The sequence below is a fragment of the Loxodonta africana genome, chromosome 22 (assembly GCF_030014295.1).
Source record: "Loxodonta africana isolate mLoxAfr1 chromosome 22, mLoxAfr1.hap2, whole genome shotgun sequence".
Taxonomy (NCBI): Eukaryota; Metazoa; Chordata; class Mammalia; order Proboscidea; family Elephantidae; genus Loxodonta; species Loxodonta africana.
The window spans coordinates 24,258,640-24,281,332 of record NC_087363.1 but is presented as its reverse complement, the minus strand read 5'-3'; the positions used below and the strand labels follow the sequence as shown (position 1 = coordinate 24,281,332).

The 22,693-nt window shown below is 55.1% G+C and overlaps 3 protein-coding genes across 14 annotated transcripts in view; 1 reads left to right on the top strand and 2 right to left on the bottom strand.

Annotated features, from left to right (window-relative positions):
* The window catches only part of PLXNB1 (plexin B1), a 31,755-nt gene extending 22,364 nt beyond the window's left edge, over nucleotides 1-9,391 (bottom strand). Inside the window, exons 1-8 of one of the 4 annotated variants that reach the window (XM_064274582.1) lie at nucleotides 9,196-9,391; nucleotides 4,587-4,639; nucleotides 2,780-3,892; nucleotides 1,750-1,932; nucleotides 1,179-1,307; nucleotides 953-1,053; nucleotides 506-638; nucleotides 77-233 (exon numbers count right to left, since the gene is read on the bottom strand). In XM_064274582.1, the coding sequence (XP_064130652.1) occupies nucleotides 77-233; nucleotides 506-638; nucleotides 953-1,053; nucleotides 1,179-1,307; nucleotides 1,750-1,932; nucleotides 2,780-3,886 (1,810 nt within the window). In that variant the 5' untranslated portion in view covers nucleotides 3,887-3,892; nucleotides 4,587-4,639; nucleotides 9,196-9,391. Of the gene's footprint in view, nucleotides 1-76; nucleotides 234-505; nucleotides 639-952; nucleotides 1,054-1,178; nucleotides 1,308-1,749; nucleotides 1,933-2,779; nucleotides 3,893-4,586; nucleotides 4,640-8,004; nucleotides 8,351-8,486; nucleotides 8,707-9,195 lie in introns of those variants that run through there. The other 3 variants (XM_064274583.1, XM_064274581.1, XM_064274584.1) reach the window with 3 other exon arrangements.
* A 2,185-nt stretch (nucleotides 9,392-11,576) lies between these two features.
* On the bottom strand, nucleotides 11,577-18,708 carry CCDC51 (coiled-coil domain containing 51). Of its 8 annotated transcripts, none has more exons than XM_064274588.1 (5): nucleotides 18,519-18,708; nucleotides 16,535-16,608; nucleotides 14,316-14,635; nucleotides 13,123-13,287; nucleotides 11,577-12,581 (listed from the first exon to the last, which is right to left on the bottom strand). In XM_064274588.1, the coding sequence occupies exons 3-5, from the start codon at nucleotides 14,625-14,627 to the stop codon at nucleotides 11,826-11,828; spliced, it is 1,233 nt and encodes a 410-aa protein (XP_064130658.1). In that variant the 5' UTR covers nucleotides 14,628-14,635; nucleotides 16,535-16,608; nucleotides 18,519-18,708; the 3' UTR covers nucleotides 11,577-11,825. The 8 variants fall into 8 exon arrangements, with proteins under 8 accessions (XP_064130658.1, XP_064130657.1, XP_064130659.1 ...); XM_064274587.1 differs by having other exon boundaries at nucleotides 14,316-14,823; nucleotides 18,519-18,707; XM_064274589.1 differs by having other exon boundaries at nucleotides 14,316-14,392; nucleotides 18,519-18,707.
* Nucleotides 18,709-18,767: 59 nt separating this feature from the next.
* Nucleotides 18,768-21,055, top strand: TMA7 (translation machinery associated 7 homolog). 2 transcript variants are annotated; one of them, XM_064274594.1, is made up of 5 exons: nucleotides 18,768-18,868; nucleotides 18,979-19,034; nucleotides 19,117-19,204; nucleotides 19,620-19,704; nucleotides 20,849-21,055. In XM_064274594.1, the coding sequence occupies exons 1-5, from the start codon at nucleotides 18,853-18,855 to the stop codon at nucleotides 20,862-20,864; spliced, it is 261 nt and encodes an 86-aa protein (XP_064130664.1). In that variant the 5' UTR covers nucleotides 18,768-18,852; the 3' UTR covers nucleotides 20,865-21,055. The 2 variants fall into 2 exon arrangements, 1 of the variants encoding a protein (XP_064130664.1); XR_010318995.1 differs by lacking the exon at nucleotides 19,620-19,704 and having other exon boundaries at nucleotides 18,786-18,868.
* The last annotated feature ends 1,638 nt before the right edge of the window (nucleotides 21,056-22,693 follow it).

Here is a 22,693-nt window from a genome sequence, read left to right as displayed (position 1 = left end):
AGAAGATTCTTTGTCTAGAATCACACCTCACCCAGCCACACCCCTTGGAACAAGACGGGAGCACCGGTTCACCCACCGGCTCCTTTTGGCAGTGCTGGGGACTCGCTAGGATCCGGGGAGTGGCACTTCACCCCAGAGCTGGTCAGCACGGCCAGACTCTGGTGCTCCCCAAAGTGGCAGGAATACGACTCCTCAGGCTGCAAGGGAGGCAGGTCTGCCACCGACAGGAAAATCTGCCAAGAGACCCCAGGACACACCGTTGGGCATCAGGCAGAAGACCAGGGCTCACGTGGATAAGGCACCCACTGTGGGTGGGCACTGTAGCCGCCAGCCCCCAAGTCTTCACAAACACTTCTGGGGTCTGGGTTAGTAAAAGAAGGAAAAATTGAAGTTCCAAGACACATGACTTATGCAAGGACCTGTGCACCTGACACCAAAATCTAAGGTCTCTACCCGTCACCAGGGCCCTCCCCACCAGGGTCCCCGCCCTGCCCTGGTCACTCACCTCCCTCCTCTCCTCTCGGCTGATGTTGGCAGGACTCACGGTTGCCACTCGAAGACAGCTCAGCTCCGGCTGGAAGCTCCACAGCCACCTCTCTGGGCCCTGGCCCCGTGAGCACTCAGAGCGGCGGCTGCACCTGAGCGAGAATGACCACCGTGCACCCGTGACCCTCACAGGGCCACTGGGAGTTCACAGGGCAGGGACACCTATAATCCCAAAGGCTGTCATGAGGGACTTGGGGAGGGTCCTCAAGTGGGCTGTGGCACCAGGGTCCTGTGTCTGCCCGGGCAGGGTACTGATGCCCAAGGTGGAGAACGGGGGCTTGAGAGTAAAGGGCCAAGGATGCCGAATCCCAAGCCAGGCAATTATGCAGGATCATGAGGGTATGAGGCTGGCTTGGAGCTGGAGTCAAGGAAGGGGTCAGGGGTCAGGGGTTGGCAGAGCACTGACCGGCCAAGGAGCACACACCACCCACAGTAAGGGTCCCTCTGAGTAAGACAAGATGCACAGTCCAGGTGCTGGGCACATGAGGCCACAGGAACTTTGAGAAGCTGTGATAGCAAAAAGGACCTGAAGCCAGCAATCCAAACACCAGCAGCTCACCCACATATGGGGCCCCAGCCACACCCAGAGGCCCCTCCCAGCAGCCACGCCCCGACTCTCGCCTGGCACTCACTGTGCTCTGGGTCATGACGTACAGGTGCTCAAAGGCCCCATCAAAGGTGAGGTCCCTGCTCACTGCAGACCCCAGCTGGATGGTCTGTGTGGAGTATGGCTGGCCATCACTGCCCGGGCCCAAGTAAACCTGAGATTAGACACCACAAGGTCTGGGGCCCCAGTCCATGGCCACAGGACTTGGGCCCAGGACCCTCCCAATGAAGCAATGTGCAGGTAGAATTTCTTCCTGGGCACTCACTGTCCAACCCTGGAGGACAAGTCACAGATAAATACCTCCTAGCCCTGGGAGGAGGACAGGTCATACCTCCCAGCCCTGGATTGGGGAGGGAGGCGTCACAGGTCACACCAATCAGTCTTGGGAGGGGGGGTGTCAGATAAATGCCACCCAGTCCTGGGAAGAGGATCACAGGTCCATCCAGGAGGGGCTGGACCCTCCTAGATAGGTCACATACCTCAGCCCCAGGGGTCACAGGGGTAGCTCTGCCCAGGCTGGGTCCCCAGCAGCCCAATTCCTACTCGCCCACTCCCCTAAAGACCCTAAGGGGGCCCAGTGCTTCCTGTGGACTCACCCTGTGAAGCTGCCCTTGACTGTCACCCAGGAAAGCGATAGTGTGTCCATCCTCCATGGTGACTGCCACAGCTGTTAGCTGAACCCCTGGCCACTCCAGAACTGGTGTGGCTTCCAGTGGGATGCGGCTGGCCATGGGGCTGGGCGTATGGTCTGAGCCACAGGGATAGGCATCCAGAGTGTCCTGTGGGCAGCAAAAAGCATCGGCAAGGCCTTCCCTGGGGGACCTCTTCTGCCCCATCCTGTTGGGACAGCTTCATCCCTTTTCCTCATCTCTCCTGGGAACCTCCCTGGACAAGCTCACAGCTGTTCCTGGACTCTCTGCTGGCCCTCCTTGACAACTCCGCCCCTGGACAACAACATCCACAGCCACATCCTTAGCCCGACATCGGTGGGCTTACCTGCAACTACCTTGGACAGTTTCCATTGGCTCCTTCCCCCTTTTCTGATCCCCGCCTTTGTCTGTAGCCACACTCTCTCCCATTCCTGGTCTAGGAGCTGCTCCATCCAGTTTATCTGCTCAGTCTTCTCCTGGACCATTTCTCCAAAGCCTCTCACAGCTTGCACCCTCAACTCCAAGTCTACCCACCCAGACCCCTTCCCCGCCCTATTGGCTCAGGCCCCCTGCCTGCATCTTCTCCCCTTTTCCATCCACCCTGAGGGTACAGCCAAAGAAGCCCCAAACTCACCTTCCTATCTTGATCAAGAACCTAAAGTAGATCCCAGTCCCCCAAAATTCAGTGTCTCTGTCCCATATCCTTGAACCCCAAACACACTCTCAGTTCACCGACACAGATGCCACGCTGTCATTGCCTGGTCCAAGTCCATTCTTGGGCTGCTCTCTGATTCCCCAAATACCATGCTTGTGTTAAGGTACTCCTCCACCACTCAGGCACAAAGGACACACTGAACATCTGGACCTGACCACCCCTGACTCCATCAGCTTACTTTCAGACACCAGGGGCAGCTGCTTGAATGTCTGGTGAGTTGCCTCAAAGATGGGAAAGGACAGGGGCAGTGCCGGAACTCACCACGGGTAGCTGTGCACAGTCAGAATTGACATCATACTCGATGTAGGCCACCTCGGCCCCGTCCTCAGCACGGCCCTCCCGGGTGTAGCAGGCATCTCGTGTGCGATTGGCAAGCCGGTCCACCTCATCCAGGGGGAAGGCACAGAGGGCTGAAGCTCCAGATGCCCCGGCAGCTGCCGATGGGGGCCGACCCACGGCGGGTGGAGCAGCTGAGGAGAAGGCTGCAAAGAGCACCTCCCCACGGGCCACTTCCCCGGACATGGCCACAGCCGCAGCCTGGACCAACCCGTAGCGACCACCCTGGCAAGCCAGGGGCAACTCCACGTAGGAGTAGTAGTGCTGGTCCCGGAGGCACACACGGGACACATAAGGACGGAAAGCTCGAGACTGAGCCTGCAGGTCCCGCCGCAGGAACAAGAAGTAGGCACTGGCCCCTCGTGCAAAGGCGCTCACAAAGTGGTGGCTGTACTCAGACAGGCGGCCCACCGCCAGCTTGGCCGTCTCCTCATAGGAGAAGGCAGCCTGGGGGTCCAGGGGACGCAGGGCCCGCGTTGTGATGGGTGGGATACCACCCCCCACACCCCTGCTGGTGTAACCCCGCCCCACAAACAGGAGAGGATCCCCAGCCAGGTCCTGCGCCACCAGCCCCACTGTGCTGACCACAGGGTCGTTGGCGGCTACATACTGGGTGTCCCCAGGCCGCTCTGGCCGCAGCAGCAGCTGCCCGAGCTGCCCAAGGCGGCGCTGCTCACAGACCCCCTGGTGTACACTCCCGCACACCACCAGGGCCCCTGGGCTCACCAGGAGCAGCTGGTTCGGGTTGTTGGTAAGCTGGGCCTGTGGGCACTCATCAGGCATCACGGGCGGCAGGCAGTCCCTGCTGTCCAGCACAGGGCCAGTGGACACTGTGGCCTCCAGTTGCAGCCCTGGGCTCAGCTGGAACAGGGAGTTGGTGGCCCCTAGGTAGATGGTGCCTGAGGTGGGGTCCTGTGCCAAGTGCTGCAGCTGTGTGCCATTGGGAGTGAAGGCAGCTGGGGGTGGGGGCTGGAGGGCGAGGACCCACCCGGCCCAGAGCGCCTGAAGAAGAGCTGGGCCGAGGACAGGCATGGTCACCTGACAGGGAGAGAGGTTGAGTGGGGCTCAGGTGGCCACCAGAGTTCACTGTCCCACCAGTGAGGGATAGGGCTATGGGCACTGGGAGCACTGACGTAGCCAAGATACCCCCTAACCTAGGGAAGTGAGTAAGGGGGACCACGCTCAGATGAGCACTGTGGTACAGACCGACACATCGCTGGGGGCAAGAAACCTAAGTCTTTCCCTGGAAATGCCAATACTGTCCCTTCTCTGCAAACACCATTCTGTCAGGGGACCTGCAACCCACCCCACCCACACCTTGCACTGCCCATGCCACCACAGAATCAAAGGGTGAGGAGCTGGTGGGGCAGAGACTTGGGAAACAGCCCATCTCCAGGGGCCAGGGCCTGGAAAAGGCAGTAGAGCAGGGCGGTGGGAAGGAGGGGTCTAGACCCTAAGGAGAAGAGGCCCCCTCTGCAGGGATGTCAGTTTTCTGAGCAGGAAGATGAAGGCAGAAGGATGAGGCCCCAAGGACCACCCACATGGCAGGGCTGGGCAGAAGCTGGGTGGAGGACCTTTTAGGCCGGCAGTCCAGAAGGATAATAACCACAGACCTAACTGGCCAAAGAGGAAGGTTAAGGCTGACGGGGTTGGGGCCTGAATCTGGACTCCACTTTAGAGAGCCCTGCCACAATGGGAGTCTCACTACTTGCTGGTATGAGGTCAGGCTCACCTGGCAGGGTCGGCTGGGTCAGGAGATAACAGCATGACCTGCGTGGCGGTCACCTGGCCAGGGAGAAAGCAGAGCATGAAGCTGGGGGCTGGGCTGCAAGCATGTGGGAGCCCTGGGCGCCCCACTCTGGAGGCAAAACAAAGATACCCCCTCCCTGTTGCCCTGCCTGCCGGTGGAGCTGGGCCCAGCCTGGCCGTCAGCCACCAAACACATTCCACAGGGGACGCCTCCTCGGAGCCCACACGGGGAGGGGGAGAGCATCGGAACCAAGCGCTGGCAGGCCCTGGGAAAGGGCAGCTAGGAAGGAGCCCCATGGCTGGCAGGGCCCCATCAGGCCCCCAGCACAGCGCCCTCCCTCTATCCCCGCTCGGCCCCTTCATCTCAGCTCTTTCCCAGTCCCACCCTCTGCCCACACTCGGCTCATCATGGTTCCTGTCCAAACACCACCAGCACATACGCAGATGCACACATACTGAGCACTTACACACACCAAGATGCACACGCCACACAGGCTGCAGGTACACACCCACACACAGCACATGGGCACGTGCACATACACGGATGTGTGCAGATACAATCTGTACACACACCAGAGACACATCTACAAAAACGGAGGCATACACACCACCCAGACACACTGCCCACATACAAACATCTACATAAGGACCCCCCACACACACATACTACCACGCACTCTACACAGGCACACATCACACACACTCACCCGAGACATACACACCACCACCCACATTTAGACAACCACACATACAGATTAACGTACACCTCCCTGGTTCACACCCTGAATCCCAGGGGATCGTGGAAGCCAGACCAGCTCTTGTTATTTCCTCTGCCACAGGTTAGAGCAGAGCTAGGGCCCAGGGTGTGGGGGATGTGAAGGGAAAGGGGTGAAGAGGGAGTTATCCTGGAGGACGTCACCATGCCTGACCATGCCCACATCCCCAGGACTTCCCCAGACCCAGTGCTTTGCCCTCCTTACAGACTCTTCCTTGCAGGCCCCAGTTGAGTCTCTGGACCCAGAAACTGTGGCAGGACCACGTTCCCCAGCCCCCAGTGGTCCCTAGCCAAGAGGCTTGAGGCTGGTGAAGTGCTACCACAGGCCAGGCATCCTAGGCTTGGAGACATTCTCCCTACCTGCCTGTGCCCAGGCCACAGTCTGGCCCCTCCCACTACCCAGCTGTCAGGCTGCGGGCGCAGGCTGTCCTGAGAGCTGACAGCCCAGGTCAGCTCGTCTTAGCAGAGGCTGCAGTGGGTGACCCTGAGGCTGCCTGGGGGCAGGGCTGGGCTCGGAGCTCAAAGGAGGGTCCAGCAGCCCGGTGGGAACAGGGGAGCTGTGGCCACAGCCCAGTGGAGCAGGGGGGCCGTGGCCACAGCCCGGCTGGGCACTGCTCCCAAAATAGCTTGGGGGTTTCCATTTTTAGTGTGCATGGAACAGGGCAGCTCTATGGGAGCAGAAACAAGGCTGCCTCTGTTTGCCACCCAAGGGGGTGGGGGGGGGCAGGAGAGTCACAAACCCGGCGAGAAGCCGAGGGCTGTGGCAAGGCCACGCTGCCCAGAAGCCCCCCACCTTGTTTCCAAGGGTGAGGGAAGAAAGTTTCTCCCCCTGGGAAGACAGGGCCTGCCCAAGGATGGGCAGATGCCAACTCCTGCACTCAGCTCCTGCCCACTCCCTCCTGCCGCCTCATGCCCAGGGACACGCCTGGGGTAGAGGGTCCCTATAGTTAGGCCAGCATTCACTCCTTCACTAGCTTACAAATATTTGCTCAGAGCTTGCACTGTGCCAGGGTTCTCCAGTCCTTAAGGAGCTGTGACCAAACCACTCCCCAAAAGTAAAAGCACAACTTAGCTGAGAGACCCACGGGAAGAGGACAGGGTGGGATCAGAACAGTTCCCAGCCAGGCCACATAGGAGGCTGAGGGCTGGCCCACCCTGGCCCACTCCAAGGAAAGCTATCAGGCTTCTTCAAGCACTGTCCTCCGGGGAAGCCGGGCCTAGCATCCTCGCCCCTCCCCACATACCACGGGTGGGAGTGGGCACTGGGTGGGCGGAGGAGGAAAGGAAGAAGGGCAGTGGCATTTTCTCCTCCACGCTGGGCTGCATGCCATGGTATGTCACTTAAACTCTGCCACAGGCCACAGAGCAGTACCCAGCCCCTCCAGCCTACTCCCCACCCCTTGCCACCTCACAAGCTTCCTCCCTGAGCAAGGGCCTTTGAGGCATCCCAGGGCCTGAGGGATAAAGGTCAAGCTTCTTGATGCCCCCTCCCAGCCCACGGTGCCAATGCTCCCCCACACATGCTCGGCGTTCCTGAAGTGCAGACTTTTCACTCCTCTATGCCTTTTTTTTTTTTTTTATGCCTTTACACAGGGTGTTCCCACTGTCTGGAATGCCCACTCCCTCTCCATCTCGTTAAACCCTACACCCAACCAGCCTCTCCCAGCTCTGGAGGAGAGAGCTCAGTGTGGTGGATAGAATGGACAGACCCAGTCGCCATTGTGGCAGGTACTGCAGCTCTGCCTCGGGCTCTCTGAGCCTCAGAGTTCCCATTGGTAGAATTGGAGGCAGGGCTTCTCTGACCATTAAATGTGATGTGGTGTGTGCCTGCACTAGCGGTCCCCAACCAAGGCCACTTTTCTCCTGTTCCACCCTCCCACTCTGGACTTGAAGCTCCTTGAAGGCAGGGAGTGTGGCTTTTGATTTGGAGGCCCCAGCCACTAGACACTGGCACAAAGCAGGTGTTCCTTGCATGTTAAAAGAACTCCCATTTCACAGCCAAGAAAACGCAGTTGGTGGGGTAAATATAGGCCCCATGCCCCTTGCCAAGCCACTTGACCTCTAAAAGGGCAAGGCATCAACCTTATTTTTCTTAGTGACCAAGCCAGGGCAGACTGAAAAGGCTGGTTTGGGAGCCTCACATCCCTCACTTGCACAGCCAGGCTCTCTGCCCACTCCCCAGATCTCAGGCCCAGACCAGGCTCACAGCCAAAGTCAAACTCCACCTGTGCCCAGGCCTGCCCTGCCCTCTCTTCTGGGCCCACCTTTCTCTGGACCTCTTCGCAGGGTCGAAAGCCACCTAACTTAGTCTGCCAAGAGCAGGCACCTCCCAGGCCCTCCTGGGACTGTCCTCACCAACCAAAGGCGCTAACAAACTCTGCCCTTCCACACCTACAGAGGGCCATACTTCAGCCCACGTTTGCGACGTCTCCGGTGTTGGTGGGAAACTGGCTTTTCCTTTTTGCCCTCCGGCTCCACTCCCAGGATCCACCAAACTGGCGGGTTACTCATTGACGATGCAACGGTACACATCACCCGCCCTGTTTTCTGGGTTAAGGTGGGGTGGGGAGATCCACCGTTCACCACGCGCCCGCGGTGACCCAAGGAGAGTTCATCAATCACCCACCGTCTGTATCTGTGTACGGAGGGTGGGGTGAGTCCCCTCTGCGGGTGCGCGGCAGGAGGATCGTGGTCTGCCTTTGTCAGCCCGGCCGAGCGCAGTTTGGACGGGCTGCTTCTACAAGGGGAAGCCTCGACCTCCCCATTCGGCTCTTCCCCGAACCGTCTCTTTTTCCCCCCGGCCGCGAGGCAAGAACTCCACGAGTGGTCCTGGGAGGGCGGGGAAGGGGCTGTCCGGTCCCCGGCGCCGCGGCGAGGAGGGGGCGCGGAGGAGCAGCTCCACCTCCTCTGTCTCCCAATCGCGTTACAGGCGGAGTCGCCAGTTTCCCCTCGCGCGGAGAAGTGTGGTCCCAACTCTCAGGACCCAAGCCGCCCACCACTCACCCGGACCGTCCCGGCCCAGCGGAGACCGAGGCCTCGGGCCCTCCCACCTCGGGGTCGCCTGCCTCGCCCCGGCGCCCGCCGCCCCGCTCCCGGCCCTGCACTCACCGCCCCGCCGGGCCCGCGGGATGCGCGCGCTAAGGGAGGCGCGGGCTGCTCAGGGCTCGGGATCTGCGCTTGGCGGCCTCGCCCCCCCGGAGGTGGGTCCGGCGGAGCCGCAGCTGTTACCCGGAGACCGAGAGGCGGAAAACTGCGCCCGCTGCCCGCCCCTCCCGCCGCGGCGCTGCCACCGCCGGGAACAAAGAAGACAAAGCCGCGTCGGCCGGGCCGGCTCCGCTCCTTCCCCCCAACCTCTACCGCCGGGCCGCCCTCCCCGCCCCCCCCCGCCGCCCGGGCCAGGCCGGAAGCAGCCGGCGCGCGGCCCCGAGCCGCCCGGGACCCCGCATTCCAGTCCCGCGGGATCCGCTTTTGCCGGGGGCGGGGGGCGCGACCCCTCCCCTCGCGGGGCGTGACTGCGTCGGGGCGGTAGCCATGGCGATGCGGCTCGCGGCGGGGGGTTAGGAGTGGAGCCTGGAGTGCGGGCGGCCCCGCCCCGCCCCCGCCGGCTTCACCTGCGCGCCGCGCTGGAACCGGAATTGAAAGCCTTCCCGGGTTGGGAGGGAGGAGGGTCGCACTCCGCACCCAAGGTACAGCGCCCGGGCCTCTTTCTGCCCTGCCCGCCCCAGGTCGGACCCCCGCCCTTCACCTGCCGGGCCTGTTCGCCAGTCACCACCCCGCCCTGCCCAGCGCCCTTAGCTCCCTCTTTTGCTTTCAGTACCTGGCTCCTGTGATCGTCCTCCCAACTTCCTTTACCTCAACTCCTAGCTGCTCTCATTCTCCCAGCACCTCGTCTTGCCCACTGCCCCTCCTCCCAAGACTCTCCACCAAGCAACCCCTCCTTCCGGCTGGAAGAGCTCGAGCTTTGGGGTTGGGCCTGGGTTTGAGCCTTCCCTAAGCCGAGTAACCTGACCTTCAAGCCTATTTGCTTACCGGCAAATGGGGGTGATACCACGCCTAGCCAGGCTGTTTAAGGAGGGCACGAGCCACAGAGGTGCCCAGCGAGGGAGCATTTCCTTTCCTCCCAGGCCCGTACCTGGTCCTTTCCCAAAAAGTGGCCTGGGCCCACCCCAAGTTGAGAAGCCCTGGGCAAGTCTGGACTTCCTCACTGGCACACACCTGGGCCTTCAGTGGTGATAACGCTGGGCAGGAGGGTTCTCTTCTCAAGGAAGGCCCAGTTGTGCCCTCTGCAGGGGTAAGGGGGGGCTTTACATCCTGGCCTGCCCACTGCAGGACTTGGCCCATTCTGTTAGAGCTTCTCTAGAACTTTGGCTCAAGGCCATTGGGTCAGTCTCCTGGGAGGCAAAACGGCTAGGGGAGGCCTCAACCAGGAGGAGGTTCTAGTAATCCAAACTGGCTACTGCCCAAAGAGGTACCCTCTTCCCATCTCCCACCCCTATCAAGGGGCCTCTTCACCCGCTCATGTACCAGGCTCTGGGTCTTCCAAATTCTCCCTCCCTCCCACCTGAGTCCAGGTACTCAGCATCTCACCTGCACCAGCATCATGCTCCATTCCCAGCTCCCTCACCCCTGGCCTCTGACCCCAGAAATCCCCGGTGACTGCCAACATGGCAGTCCAGGTCCTCACCCCAACCTTATGCTCCACAACTCCCCCATATCCGTCACTTCAACCAGGTCAGTCTGGCTACCAGTCCTCATCCACCTTGGCTCTCCTGCCTCTGCAGCTGGTAGGGCCCCTTCCACATACCTAGAATCCTCCCGGCCAAAATCCATTCACTCAAGTGTGCACCCTTCAGGACCCACGTCACCTCAGAGAGGGACCTAGGACTTCCAACCTCCACAGCCTCTATCAACATGATGCTTCCTGCCCCGCTAGGAGTGTGAATATGCCAAGTACAGGGATCATTTCAGCCCACCCCATCCTGGGGAACCACTACATGAAGAAAATACTTCCAAGGAAGGAATGACCAAATAACCGAGGAACCAGGACTCGAGAGGTTCAGGACACTGTGAGGCCATTTGCGCCATGATCACTGCCCAGGCCTGAGTGAGCACAGGCTCCAGGAGGGGAAGGCACCTCACAGAAAATACTTCTGGCTGAGATCCAGGTGATCCAGCCACTACCCACAGACCCCAAACACAGCTTTGGTGTGCCCTGGAAGGGGTACCATATACCAGACTCACGGATACTCCAATACATGTGTATAGGGTGCCTTCCCACTGTTGCTGTTTACTCAAGGACGCACAAGGCCACCCATGGCTGTTTAGCCTGGGAGGTCAAGGGTCGATGTTCCCCTCTGAAAGCGGGAGAGGTCAGGGATTCTCAGGGCATGCTGTGTCCAGGCCTCACTGTACCTCCCACCTTTGGGAGGCCCCTCCCCATCACTGCCTCTCCATTCACTGTTGGTGGGCTGAGCTCTGCCAGGCCTGTCAGTGCTGTCCCCAGGCTGTATGTGGGAGGACACCCCAAGCCCAGTGGCACACCAGTGCTGCCCAAAGCACTCTCTGCCCCACAGACCCAGACTGGCTATGCCTCCCTGTCATTATGTCCCCAGCAACATTTACCAGCCACTCTCCCAATCCATCTTCCCTCCTCTCCTCTGATCATTCCTCAAGCATTAAAAACCTGTTGCAGTTGAGTTGATTCCAACTCATAGTGACCCTATAGAACAGAGCAGAACTGCCCCATAGGGTTTCCAAGCCTGTAATCTTTACGGAAACAGACTGCCAAGCCTTCCTCCCGCGGAGCAGGTGGTGGGTTCCAACTACTGACCTCTTGGTTAACAGCCCAGAGCTCAACCACTATACCACCAGGGCTCCTTCCTCCAGCAGTAGAATGCCCGACAGCAAAGAACGTAACCCAGAAGAGGGGACGTAACTGTGGTCACCAGTAAGGAGGCAGCAGGCTAGGTTCCCCTCACTAGAACCCCCAGACAATTGGACACAGGAAGGTCAGGCCAGGAAATCCAAAACAAAAGCCCAAGCCCATGGGGTAAGTGCAGAAAAAATGGTCCTAAAGAGGACAAGACCAAGAGAGATGAGAGAGAGCCTAAAAGGGAGCAAATCCCGTAACTCCAGACCCAACCTGTGAGTCACAGACCTCAGTTTTCAATGGACAAAACTCAGTCTGATATAAATTGCTTTAAATAATACAAACTAAAAAATAGTTTTATTGGACATTAACACAAAGTTTTGAGAAATGTCAATGAGCATTACCTAAAAAGCAAAGTATGTCTGCTGGATACTCAGATAAGTATCTCATCTGATACACAGATGGATACTCAGGCTGAGGTTGGGCGCACCCCTAAGGCTCACTTCACTGCTGGGATTCTCTGACTACATTCACGTCCACATCTAACCCCTCAGGCCCCCTGGAGGAGGATATGGGGACTAGCTGGCCCTGAAGAGCATGTAGAGCACAGGCAGCATGGCCGCAAACGTCACACAGGTGACCAGTGTGCTGTAGACAGCATTCCTGTTTACCTGGGCTTCTAGCCTCTGCTCCATGTCCGACAGTGCCAAAAGCACACTCCCCTGCTCCAGCAAGGAGCTGGGCGGAGCCCGGTCTGCCTGCTCAACCAGGCCCGGGTGTGCTGCAGCTTTTGCAAGCTGAATCACCCCAGCCATTTGGCTGAAAGTCTTTTCCAGGCCGTCAAGCTGCTCTTGTAAACCCTCAAGACATGAATGGACCTGCCTGGAATGGCTGAGCTGCTCTTGCAAGGCAGCTGAAAGGACATCTGTGTCTTTGACTTTGGTGGGGGAAGTACCTGTCTGGGACCCAGAGCCCTGCCCCAGCCCAGCATGCACCAAGCCCCTCAGGTCCACCATGAGGTCATGAAGGTCTCTCTGCTGGAGGGAGTAGCTGGACGCCTGCTCCCGGATGACCTCCTGGAGGCTCAGAGGCCCCTTCTGTGCTTCCAGGAGTAAGGCCTTCAGCTCCTGTAGCCGTATGCGGTTCACATAGGTGGAGCCAGCCACACCAATCAGGGCCCCCAGGACTGACCCAATGAGGGACCAGTTCTTGGTCCTCTCGGCTCGAGTGCGTTCCTTCTCATGACTTTCCCGCACAGCCGCAGAGAAGAGGGAGAACTTCTCTCGCTCAGAGTCTTCTGCACGCAAATAGGCCAAACGAAGCCTCTTCTCCTCCTGCAGAAGCAAAGCTGTGTCATACAGCAGCAGTGTGGCTCTGCAGCTGTAGCCGCCAGCAGATGCCCCACTGCCACGTCCCTGGGACTTCGCCTCATGCCTGGCACAGAGTACATGCTCCATAAACATGTGCAGATGGCAAGAAGGTAGCATAAACTTGGTTGGGTAGGGGGGAGCAAAGGAACGGGGGTGATCTAGGTGACCTGCACTATCCTCCCACCTGAGCCGTCCTGGGTTTGACCTGACAAGCACTGGTCTCTACAGCACGTGTCTGTAAGGGCCAGCCCCCCTATGACGCTCCCTCCTCACAATCTGGGTCCCAGACTACACTTCTCTGGACTGTTGGTCCCTGTGCTCCAGGAAGCAGCAGATGGACAGGCCCAGGAAGCCTGGGGTCCTGGCCTTCAGCAGGAGCTTTTGGTTCACCTCCTCATCAGGCCTCTGCCCACCAGACCAGTCAGGGTTCCCACCTCACCGCTCCATGACCTGCCAAGCTAGGGTCCCTGTTTTGGTGGGAAAGGCTGCCTCCAGATGTACCTACCTGCAGCATCCTGTGCTCCAGAGTCGCCAGTTCCAGATACTGGTTGTCCTCCCTGGAGACACGGTCCAAGCGGTCCCTCACTTCCTTCAGTTTGGTCTGCTGAACTTCCAAGTCCCCCTGAGCCTCTCGGACAAGCCCACGAGCCACCATGAACACTTTCTCTGCCTGCGAAGAGAACAATGGAGGCTGTCTGCCCCTTCTCCCCACACCTACACTGGCTCAGCTCTATTCTCAACAAGCCTGTGGCTAAGAGTTCATGGGGATGTCAACTGCAAAGGGTGGAAAGAGAGTCCCTCACACTAATCCTGGCTCCCCTAGTGGTGCTCAAAGTGCAGCCTCGAGCCACACCCATCAGAATCACAGGAGTTATCCGTTCAAATAGGAACAGTGTGGCCCTGAGAAACGAGCAAATAGCTAACAATGCACACAACTTACATCCACCAGACACAGCAACTCTTGTCTGACACAGTAAGGAAGCTAAGCGCTTGCGCTGCTTCCTGTGCTACCTTATTTACCCCCAAAACAACATGATGAGAGGCATTGCTCTGGTCAGTCTCCATTTTTCGGGCTTGGAGACTCAGGCTTGGCCAGGCTCCCTCAGCCTCCAAGAGGAGAGATGGCACTTTGCCTCAAAGCCTCTAGTTGAAGCTTCGGCTCCTCCCATCTCGCTACACCGTATACTGGTCGGCATGCCTACGCATGAGTGGGAACAGTGATAGCAGGGTGCATTTCCGCTACCATAAAGGACTTGACAACTACAGGCAGCTCTGTCCCCCTCGTAGCATGATGTTTCACAGCAGCCTCTACTTTCACAAGGATGTTTTAATTACACACAGGCTCTGAGGATACCAAACTCCTGGGTAACTCTCATCACCAATCCCCTAGTCAAGGAAGGAAGTGTTTGCTGGCCTAACAAAATGGATGTTAATGGTCGGGAATTTATCGGACCCCAATTGCCTTCAGGGAGGGTAGGGAGTACAGTTACACCCAAGTCTTTCACCCTAGTAGTACCAAACCCAGGTTTTCTTGTGAGAAATGAGGCGGGTGCCTCTACCAGTGGTATCTGTTCAAGAAAAGGCAAGTCTGGATGTGGCTTCCCGGCAACACGTGGCTGGTGACTTATTCAGCGAGAGCCTCCAGGCAGCATTTCCCAAGTCAGAAGGTAAGACCAAACATCCCGCTCCCTTCCTCACCTCAGTCACGTTTCCCTGGGCCTCACGAACTTCACTGAGTCCGACAAACTCTTCATATCTGTCCCACCAAGTCTTGGCTGTGGAGGACACATGTCGCTGAATGGTGTGCCCTAGGGCTCTTCCCAGAGTTGTGAGGCGGTGATACAGCCCAAGGGCCACCTCCCCGGGTCTTTTCTCTCTGGGCTGGCTGGGGCCTGGGCTGCAGAGAGTCCTGGTCATAAAGAGGTCCCTTCCAAGGAGGCCTCTCCGCGCCAGTACATGGGGCACAACCACGATGTGCCGCATGGCCAACACAGAGCTGTGCTCTCTCATCGGGAGATCTGTGAGGGGACGCCAGACAGGTCAGCTTGCAGCTGAGAAAGGGCTGTGGGCATAAGTCAGGTCTCAAGGCCTAGGGACAGTTCTGAACTAATTTCCATTAAATACATCTAATCTGAGCACAGTTTAGTTGGCCCAGGGACTGCAGCCACCACAGCAGGAGGGTAGTCAGGTTTGTCCCCAAGTACTCCTGGACAAAGGAACACATTTGGGGAAGGGCATAATTAGAAAATCATGGCTTATGCTTCCCTCCATCCCACCCACCTCCCTGCATTCCCCAGGTCTCTGTTGTGACTTGGATGCACCCTGGCGCCCAGTTTTCTGATAACATCAAGAGAAAGTTCTCAACTCTGAGTCGTGCCCATGCTGACTAAACCCCCACAAAGATTCATAAGACTCCAGGGAAAGTTGTGGAACAGAGGGGGTTTCCAGTGTCTTTTCTGGAAAAAACAAACTCAAAACCAACTTCCCAGACTCCCTAAGGGCGGCCTCAGCACTGGGAAGCAGTTTTGCTCACATATGAGGGCATAGGTCACTCATGTCCCAAAGCAGAGAACTCCCAGCTCTTCTCTGAGAGGACAATTCCAGGAAAAGCACAGATCTTCACAGAAGACAACTTTTCTTAGGTTCAGATCAACCCTCCTCTTTCTGTCCTCCAACCCCAGACTTTCCAGGCTGCCAACTCCCAGTCTCACATTTCTCACCTTCCCTAAGCTTTCTCCCTCCTCCCTGACCTTAGTCACTGCCCAACAGGTTAGGTTTCTTTAATCCTTCCCTTTTCAACCCTGCCTTGGTGTTTGGGTCCCAATGCCTGCCTACTTCACATCTGAACTGCACGGGAGTCTCCCGTTACCCACAGTCAGGCCTGGCCCAAACTCAAGAACAGCAGCCACTCTGAAGACCTTGAAATGGGGGCCAGGTGACCCACCAATCCTGGCAAAACTGGGCCAGCAGTACCCTCCACTGACCAAAGCACAACCCAAGGTCCCTCAAGTACTGACTCCTGCTGTCAGGGCGACACCTGGTGGCCAACCGACCAGGCTAGAGAGAGAAAAGCAAAGGGAGCTGGGGGCAGGAAGGCAGGCCTGAGGATCTCCAGTTACAAAACAGAAAGGGCTTCCTGAGGTAAGCCTCCTCCCCTTCACAACATGCTGGGAGCTGTCTTTGGAGAAGCTCAAGCTCTCTTAAAAACAAAGCCAGTTGAATAGGGACATGCCTCCTGGCCAAAGTGGGCCCAAGCTGAGAGCTATGGAGAGGACACTCCTGTGACAGTGGTTCCAAACTGGTGCCACACCTGGACCCCTGGACCCCATTCATAAGGCTGGGGATCATCGCCCAGCAGAGCACACACCATCCATGAGCAAGGGTCAGGCAAGCCTCCCAGGCCTCAACACCAGTGCCCACTGCCCACAGGTTATGACCCTACAACCCTGCAGGAATGCTCCTCAGCAAAGCAAAGCACAGCACACACCCCTGCAGGCCCTGCACCCACAGCACCCACTCTCCTTCTCAGCAAAGCTCAGCAGAAAAGTGTCCACCATGGCAGTCACCACTTCCGCACCCCCCCTTCTTTCTTAATCTCACACCACCCTGCCTTCCCTTCCACTTCACCACAGAAGTCGCTCTCCCAGAGGCCCCTCAAAGCCTCCACCTTGCCAGATTAGCAGGTGCTTCTCAGATTTCTTCCTCAACCTCTGCAGCTTTCACCACTGTCCTTCTGAGAACACTGCCCCTCTCAGCTTCCTCTGACCTTCTCGGCCCCTTTCTCTGCTCCTCCTTCACCAGCTGGACTCTTGGACCCCAGGAAGGAAACCCATCCAGGGACAGAAGTCAGAGCAAGCAGGGCCCAGAGGGCCATGTTCAGAATCTTCTCCAGCTACATCTAAATGACTGTCTCTTACCAACTGCCCTTTCCTCAAACCTCTATCATCTGTACTTCATCCTCACTTGCAGCTGATGGCTTGCTTCATTTTTACTGAGAAAATATAAAACATTAGAACATTATTCACAAATTCCCATCGCACCTTCACACCTGTCAGTATCTGTCCCATTCCCTCCACCTTCTCTCTTGGTCCTCAGGATGAAACCTCATGCTCCTTGGAAGGCCAACTCTCCATCTGTGCCTCGGGTCTGTGTCCTCTCCCCTCTTCACAGACATTGCTCAGTAACTGATCTGACACCCCTTCTCCAACAACCACCCCATTTCTCTGCTCCTCTTTACAGCCAAACTCCTTGACAGGCTGTACTGTCTCCAGTTCCCCTACTTCCATTCTCTTAAGCCCTCTCTTATCTGGCCTTCACTCCCACCATGCCACTGGAACTGCTCTTGCCAAGGTCCCCTCCACATTAATAAATCCAATAATCTGTTCCCTGTCCTCATCTCACTTGCCCATCAGCAGCCTATGCCTTCCTCCTTGAATCACTTGGTTTCCAGTCCCCACCCATCCCCAACCTCTGAACACCGTAGTGCCCCAAGGCTCAGTCCTCACACTCTTTTCTTCCACCAGTTGTCTCATTCAGTACCGTAACTTTAAAAACCATCTATGAAAATGTTCTAAAATTGATTGTAGCAATGCTTACACAACTGTGAATATACTTAAACGTGGAATTGTATACTCTAAATGTGTGAATTGCATTATATGTGAATTATATCTCGGCAAAGCTGTATATTTAAAAAAAAAAAAAATCTACACTCTGACTTCTCCAGCCCAGACCTCTTCCCTGGACCCCAGGCTCATTTACTCAACTGCCCAATGCACATCTTTGCTTGGAAGGCTGATGGGGATCTCAAACTTGATAGATCCAACACTGAGCTCATCGTCCTGCTTTCCCCACAGCCTTCTCCATTTCAGTTGATAGCAACTCCAAGTGCAAATGCTCAGGCAAAAAACCTTGAACCATCCCTGACTCATTTCTTTCCCACCTCATGTCCGATCTATCAGCAAACGCCACTGCCTTGCTACATCCTGGATCCCTCCTCCTCTTATCCCTGCCATTGCTACCACCTAGTCCCAACCACCATCTCTCCACTGGATTACCACAAGAGTCTTCTAACAGGTCCCTGATTCTACTCTCACCTCTACAGTCTATTCTCACCAGAGCAGCCAACGGTTCTCTCAAAATACAGGTCAGAGCATCTGTCTCACTGCTCAAACCCTGCAATGGTTCCCCATTTCTCTCAAGGTAAAAGCCAAAGTCCTTTCCATGGCTACAGGCATCCACTCCTTGGTTCCCGTTGCTCTCTGACCTCATCTCTCACTAGTCCCCCCTTTCCCTACTCTGCTGCAACTACAGGAACCTTCTTGATGTTGCAGGAACACACTAGGCTACCCCCACCTCAAGGCCTTCAAACCAGCTGCTCACTATGTGCACTGCTTGCTCCCTCTTCAAGTCCTGCTCAGATGTCACCCCCCGCAGAGGCCTTTCTGGACCACAGGATCAGAAATCACCATCCCACCCCTCCCCTAGCACTCTTGACCCCCTCTCCATGCTTTATTTTTCTCTGCATGTATCACGTACCCGGCGATATGTATTTCACTTATGTACTTTGTTTGTGGTCTTATCCACTGGATTGTCAGCTCTGCCAGAACACTCACTTTGTTTTGTTCACTGCTGCATCCCCAATACCTATTCTACTAGCTGCATACAGTACTCAATAAAAATACCCTGGATGAATAACAAACAATTCGCAGTTACATCCCTGATATATTATGAAACTCAAACTCCTCCCGGGCGCCTCCAAAGCTTTCGGATCAGCTTATCCAGCCCCGCCCAATTCTGACACCCCCCGCGCCCTCCTTTCACCCAAGCTGTGCTTTCCTCGGTTCTAAGAACGCGCCAAGCTCGTTCCTGCCTCAAGGTCTTTGCACATGCCCTTCCCTCTACCTGTAGTGCTCTTCCCGTGCACGGAAACAGTCCAGGCGCCTTCCGACTAAATCCCCTTCTCGCGGTTCCACACCCTCCCGGGCTGGACGACCCTACCCCTCGGCTCACTCCAGGCGCGCGTATTGCGCCTGAGCGGCAAGCCCACAGCGCGTCTGCCACCCAGTTGACCTCTGACCCCTTAGCGCCCGCCGCTGGAGGACCACTTCCGGCATCGGAGCGCAACTTCCTGACTAATAGCCAATCAGCGGAGCTGCGAGGCAGTATAGGCACAGGGGAGGTGGGGTCGGGAGCTCTGCTTCCGGTGGCAGAGCTGGGGTAAGGGGCGGCAGGCGCCATGTCCGGCCGCGAAGGTGAGTTCGTGGGGATGGTGGGGCCGGAACGGTCACAGTGGGGACGGGCTGGGTGTAAGTACGCGGCGCGGGCGGCAGGGCCGGGCAGCGCGTGCTTGTGTCGTCCACAGGTGGCAAGAAGAAGCCCCTGAAACAACCCAAGAAGCAGAGCAAGGAAATGGACGAGGTGAGGGCGGGCGCGGAGGCGCGGGCGGGCGCGGAGGGACTGGGAGGCCGGCCTGGAGAGAACCTGCTCTGCGTCTCCCTAGGAAGATAAGGCTTTCAAACAGAAGCAAAAAGAAGAGCAGAAAAAACTCGAGGAGCTAAAAGCGAAGGCCGCGGGGAAGGGCCCCCTGGGTAAGTGAGGTTCGAGTGGAGCTCGATCCGGACTAACGCTTCAAGCACGTACCGAGACGCGGGACTGGGCAGGTCAGCTTCCGGCTCTCTTGGTGAGCTGCGAGGTCGCGTTTTCTCCTACCCGCCCAGGGGGACCCGGGTCAGGTTGGGATTCCCAGCAGTGGAAAAGGGCAGAAGCCAGAACCGGGCCTGGAAACGGAGTCTGTTTCCCAGGGAGTTCACGCTTCCCTTTTGTGGGGAAGTTGCAGAAATAGGAATCCATTTATTGTAGACATGAGTTCATACAGATCTGCATTTCCACGTATTGTCTATATTTACTTCTCTCAAATCATATTTCGTTAGCTGTTTATAATATTTATTTTACTTATGGGTAAAAATATGTGCCTTAAGTCTTTTCACTTCTGCATATGCTTAGACTCAAAGTTAAGGGTCGGGCTCCTTGACTTGCTATTCAGAGGCCTGCAAAAATCAAGCTTCACGTGCCTTTTTCTTTATTTAAGGTAAGAGAAATTGATTGACTGATTACATTTCAAAAGATTTTTCAGGCCTAGTACCTTCTGTGTTTTTAAACACTGTTTACGCACTTAACTAGTGATTAGATTCTTTTCAGTTATCTGTGTCCTATTTGAGCAATGTGAGCCACACTGGGCATGATGGAGGCCTGGATGATGGGAGTGTCAACTAAGGGTTTAAGACTTCTTTACACCAGTGAGTTTGATCCATTATGGTTCACCCATATAGCACTCAGATTCTAGCTGTGGAGATTCCCTTTGGGAATTACGGTAAAACCTGGGAAAGCCAGAATTTGTGTGAGGTGGAAAACTGTCAGAGAAGGAAAACTCAAAATATTTCCCACTAGTAGAGAGCGACAGAGAAGTATAAAACTGCACCCTGTCAAAGGCAGAAAACTTGCAAGACCCGGCTCTCACAGGTTTTGTTGTATGTTAGGTATCTCGCACCTTCCCTTTATACGTGATTCTGTATGTACGGAGAAGATAGTCCTTAGTGGAACCCTATCTACTTCCCATTGAGCGGCATCTCATTTTGTTTTAAGATTTATTTTGTCAGAGGTTTTCTGGAACTTCATTCTTGAATTAGGTATACCTAATTCTACAACTGTTTCTTAAATGATCTGTTGTGTGTCAAGCATCTTGGTATTTGTAAATCGAATTTTAAAATAAAGATAGTGAGTAAGCCGGATCCCAGGATCATAATATGGAAGGTGGTGTAGTACAGTGTGGAAGTTAAGAATGTGGACTTGGAAGTCAGACAACCCAGGTTGGAATCCTGGTTCCATCATATATGAACTTATGACCTTGAATAACACCTGATTCTCAAGACTTCATTTTTGTAAAATGGGTTGATAGGACTTAGAGATTAAATGAGCTATTCGGCGAAGTACACAACACCATGTAGATCTAGACCAGTGCATACCCATTGCGTGTGCCTGTTTCATCCTTATCCCACTTCTGCTAACAGAATAGATAATATTAGTAAAGCCACTGTGCATGCCTGTGTCAAAGAGAACACCCAGTATAAGAGTCAAGCCTTATTAGGAATCCGCATCAGGCCCGTGAGGCTTCTGTCCTAAGAACTATGTTCTTCTCTAGCTGTGACTTTTTTTTTTTTCCCTTTCTTTTGCAGCCACAGGTGGAATTAAGAAATCTGGCAGAAAATAAGCTGTACCTTGTGACTGAGGCGATGGTGACCCTTGATTCCATTCCTGTTTAAACATCTGGATTCCCTGTTATAACATCTGTTGCCACCCGTAGTTAGAATGAAGTGTTGTCTTGAAGCCCGTTGTACATTTAAGAATAAACTTTTGTAAAAAAAAAAAAAAAAAAGACGAAATCATACATGGTTCATCTCTTTAGTTCTTCTCATTTAGCCATTCCTACCTTAGCTGTGTGGTCAGAATAAACTCAGGCCGGAATCCTGCCATAGTCTGCTCTTTGATCTTTGTTATGCCCTGAATTCTGTACTATCTGAAATTAAATGAACTCATTTGAAATACCTGTTGTTCCTGTGTGGTTGTGCCAGATGGAGTACTTTATGCGAGGTTAGTGGAAGAATATGTACTTTGGAAAGAAAACCCCACTTTTCCTGTTGTGCATGCACTGTTTTTGCTCTTAAGGAACTTCTCTATTGTGGGAGCAGGAGCTGGACAAATACATATGATATGCGCTATGAAGAAAAAAAAAGGCAGGGGATAGATACAGAGATTCCTGAATGTTTTCAAGAACCAAACTTGCTCAGAAGCCTATAGGTCAGCACTTCCACTAGGGCTTCAGAAAAGGCCTGGCTGGGTTCCCACATCTTAAACCCCACATCCAATCCGTTAGCAAAATAAAATCTGACTCTTTCATACTCCCTCCAATACCTACCACCCATTCTAACCCTATAATCCCTCACCTGGATTATTGCAAACATACAAATTTGTTTTCCTGCCTTTACCCTGGCCCTCCTGCTGTCTCATCTTCACTTGCACCAGTGATCTGCTAAACTATAAATCAGATGTTGTTACTTCTTGGCTCAAGACTTTTCAGTGGTAAAAGCCAAAGTCCTCACAATGACCAATCAGACCCTAAGGGATTTGGACCCCACACCCTTCCTTCTGGTTACTGCTCATCCCCATGATTATCTCCAGCCACAGTGGCCCATGTTCCAGGCAAGCTACTGCCTCACTGAGTTTTCAGTGATTTCCTCCTTATGCCTGTTGTACTTTTCACCTAGATACTGGAGGCTCCCTCACTTCCTTCAGTTAGAGAACTGAAACAACATTAATGAGCTCCTTCCGGACCACTCTTTACAATATGATGGTCCAGTATCTCTTACCCTGTTTTATTTATTCTCTGGACTGGTTTTCTATTGAACCACTTGATTCAGAGATAATAAGTCCCTTCCAGGCCTTTGATTACAACTATGGGAAAAATGCTAAAGGTTCTCTGAAAACGTGTTTTCAAAAGGACTCCAGAATCATGAGATTTTGCCTGGAAAAGAGACCTGTTTTATGACTGTAGTGTACTTGATAATAAGAAAAAAAACTAAACCCGCTGCTGTTGAGTTGATTCCGACTCAGCGACCCTGTAGGACACAGAAGAACTGCCCCCATCCGGTTTCCAAGGAGTGCCTGTTTGATTCAAACTGCCAGCCTTTTGGTTAGCAGCGGTAGCTCTTAACCGCTACGCTACCAGAGTTTCCAATGTACTTGATAGTAACAAAAAAAAAAAGTTTGATCCTTTTCAAGAAAGTTACACAACCAGCAGCACCTTCTTTGGGTTTAGGCATTCCCTGTGGGGCCTTGCTGCCTGTACCCAACTCCTGTGCTGCTGAGAACAACCTTTCAGGGTTCAGTACCAGCACACTGCCCCTGAGACAAGGTACTGCTCTTTTATTTGGTGGAATATAGTACAATCCTGTCCCTTTCTAGGACTAGAGCTCTGTAGCAATTCTCAGCCTTCAGCATTTAACCAACTATCGGCACAAAAC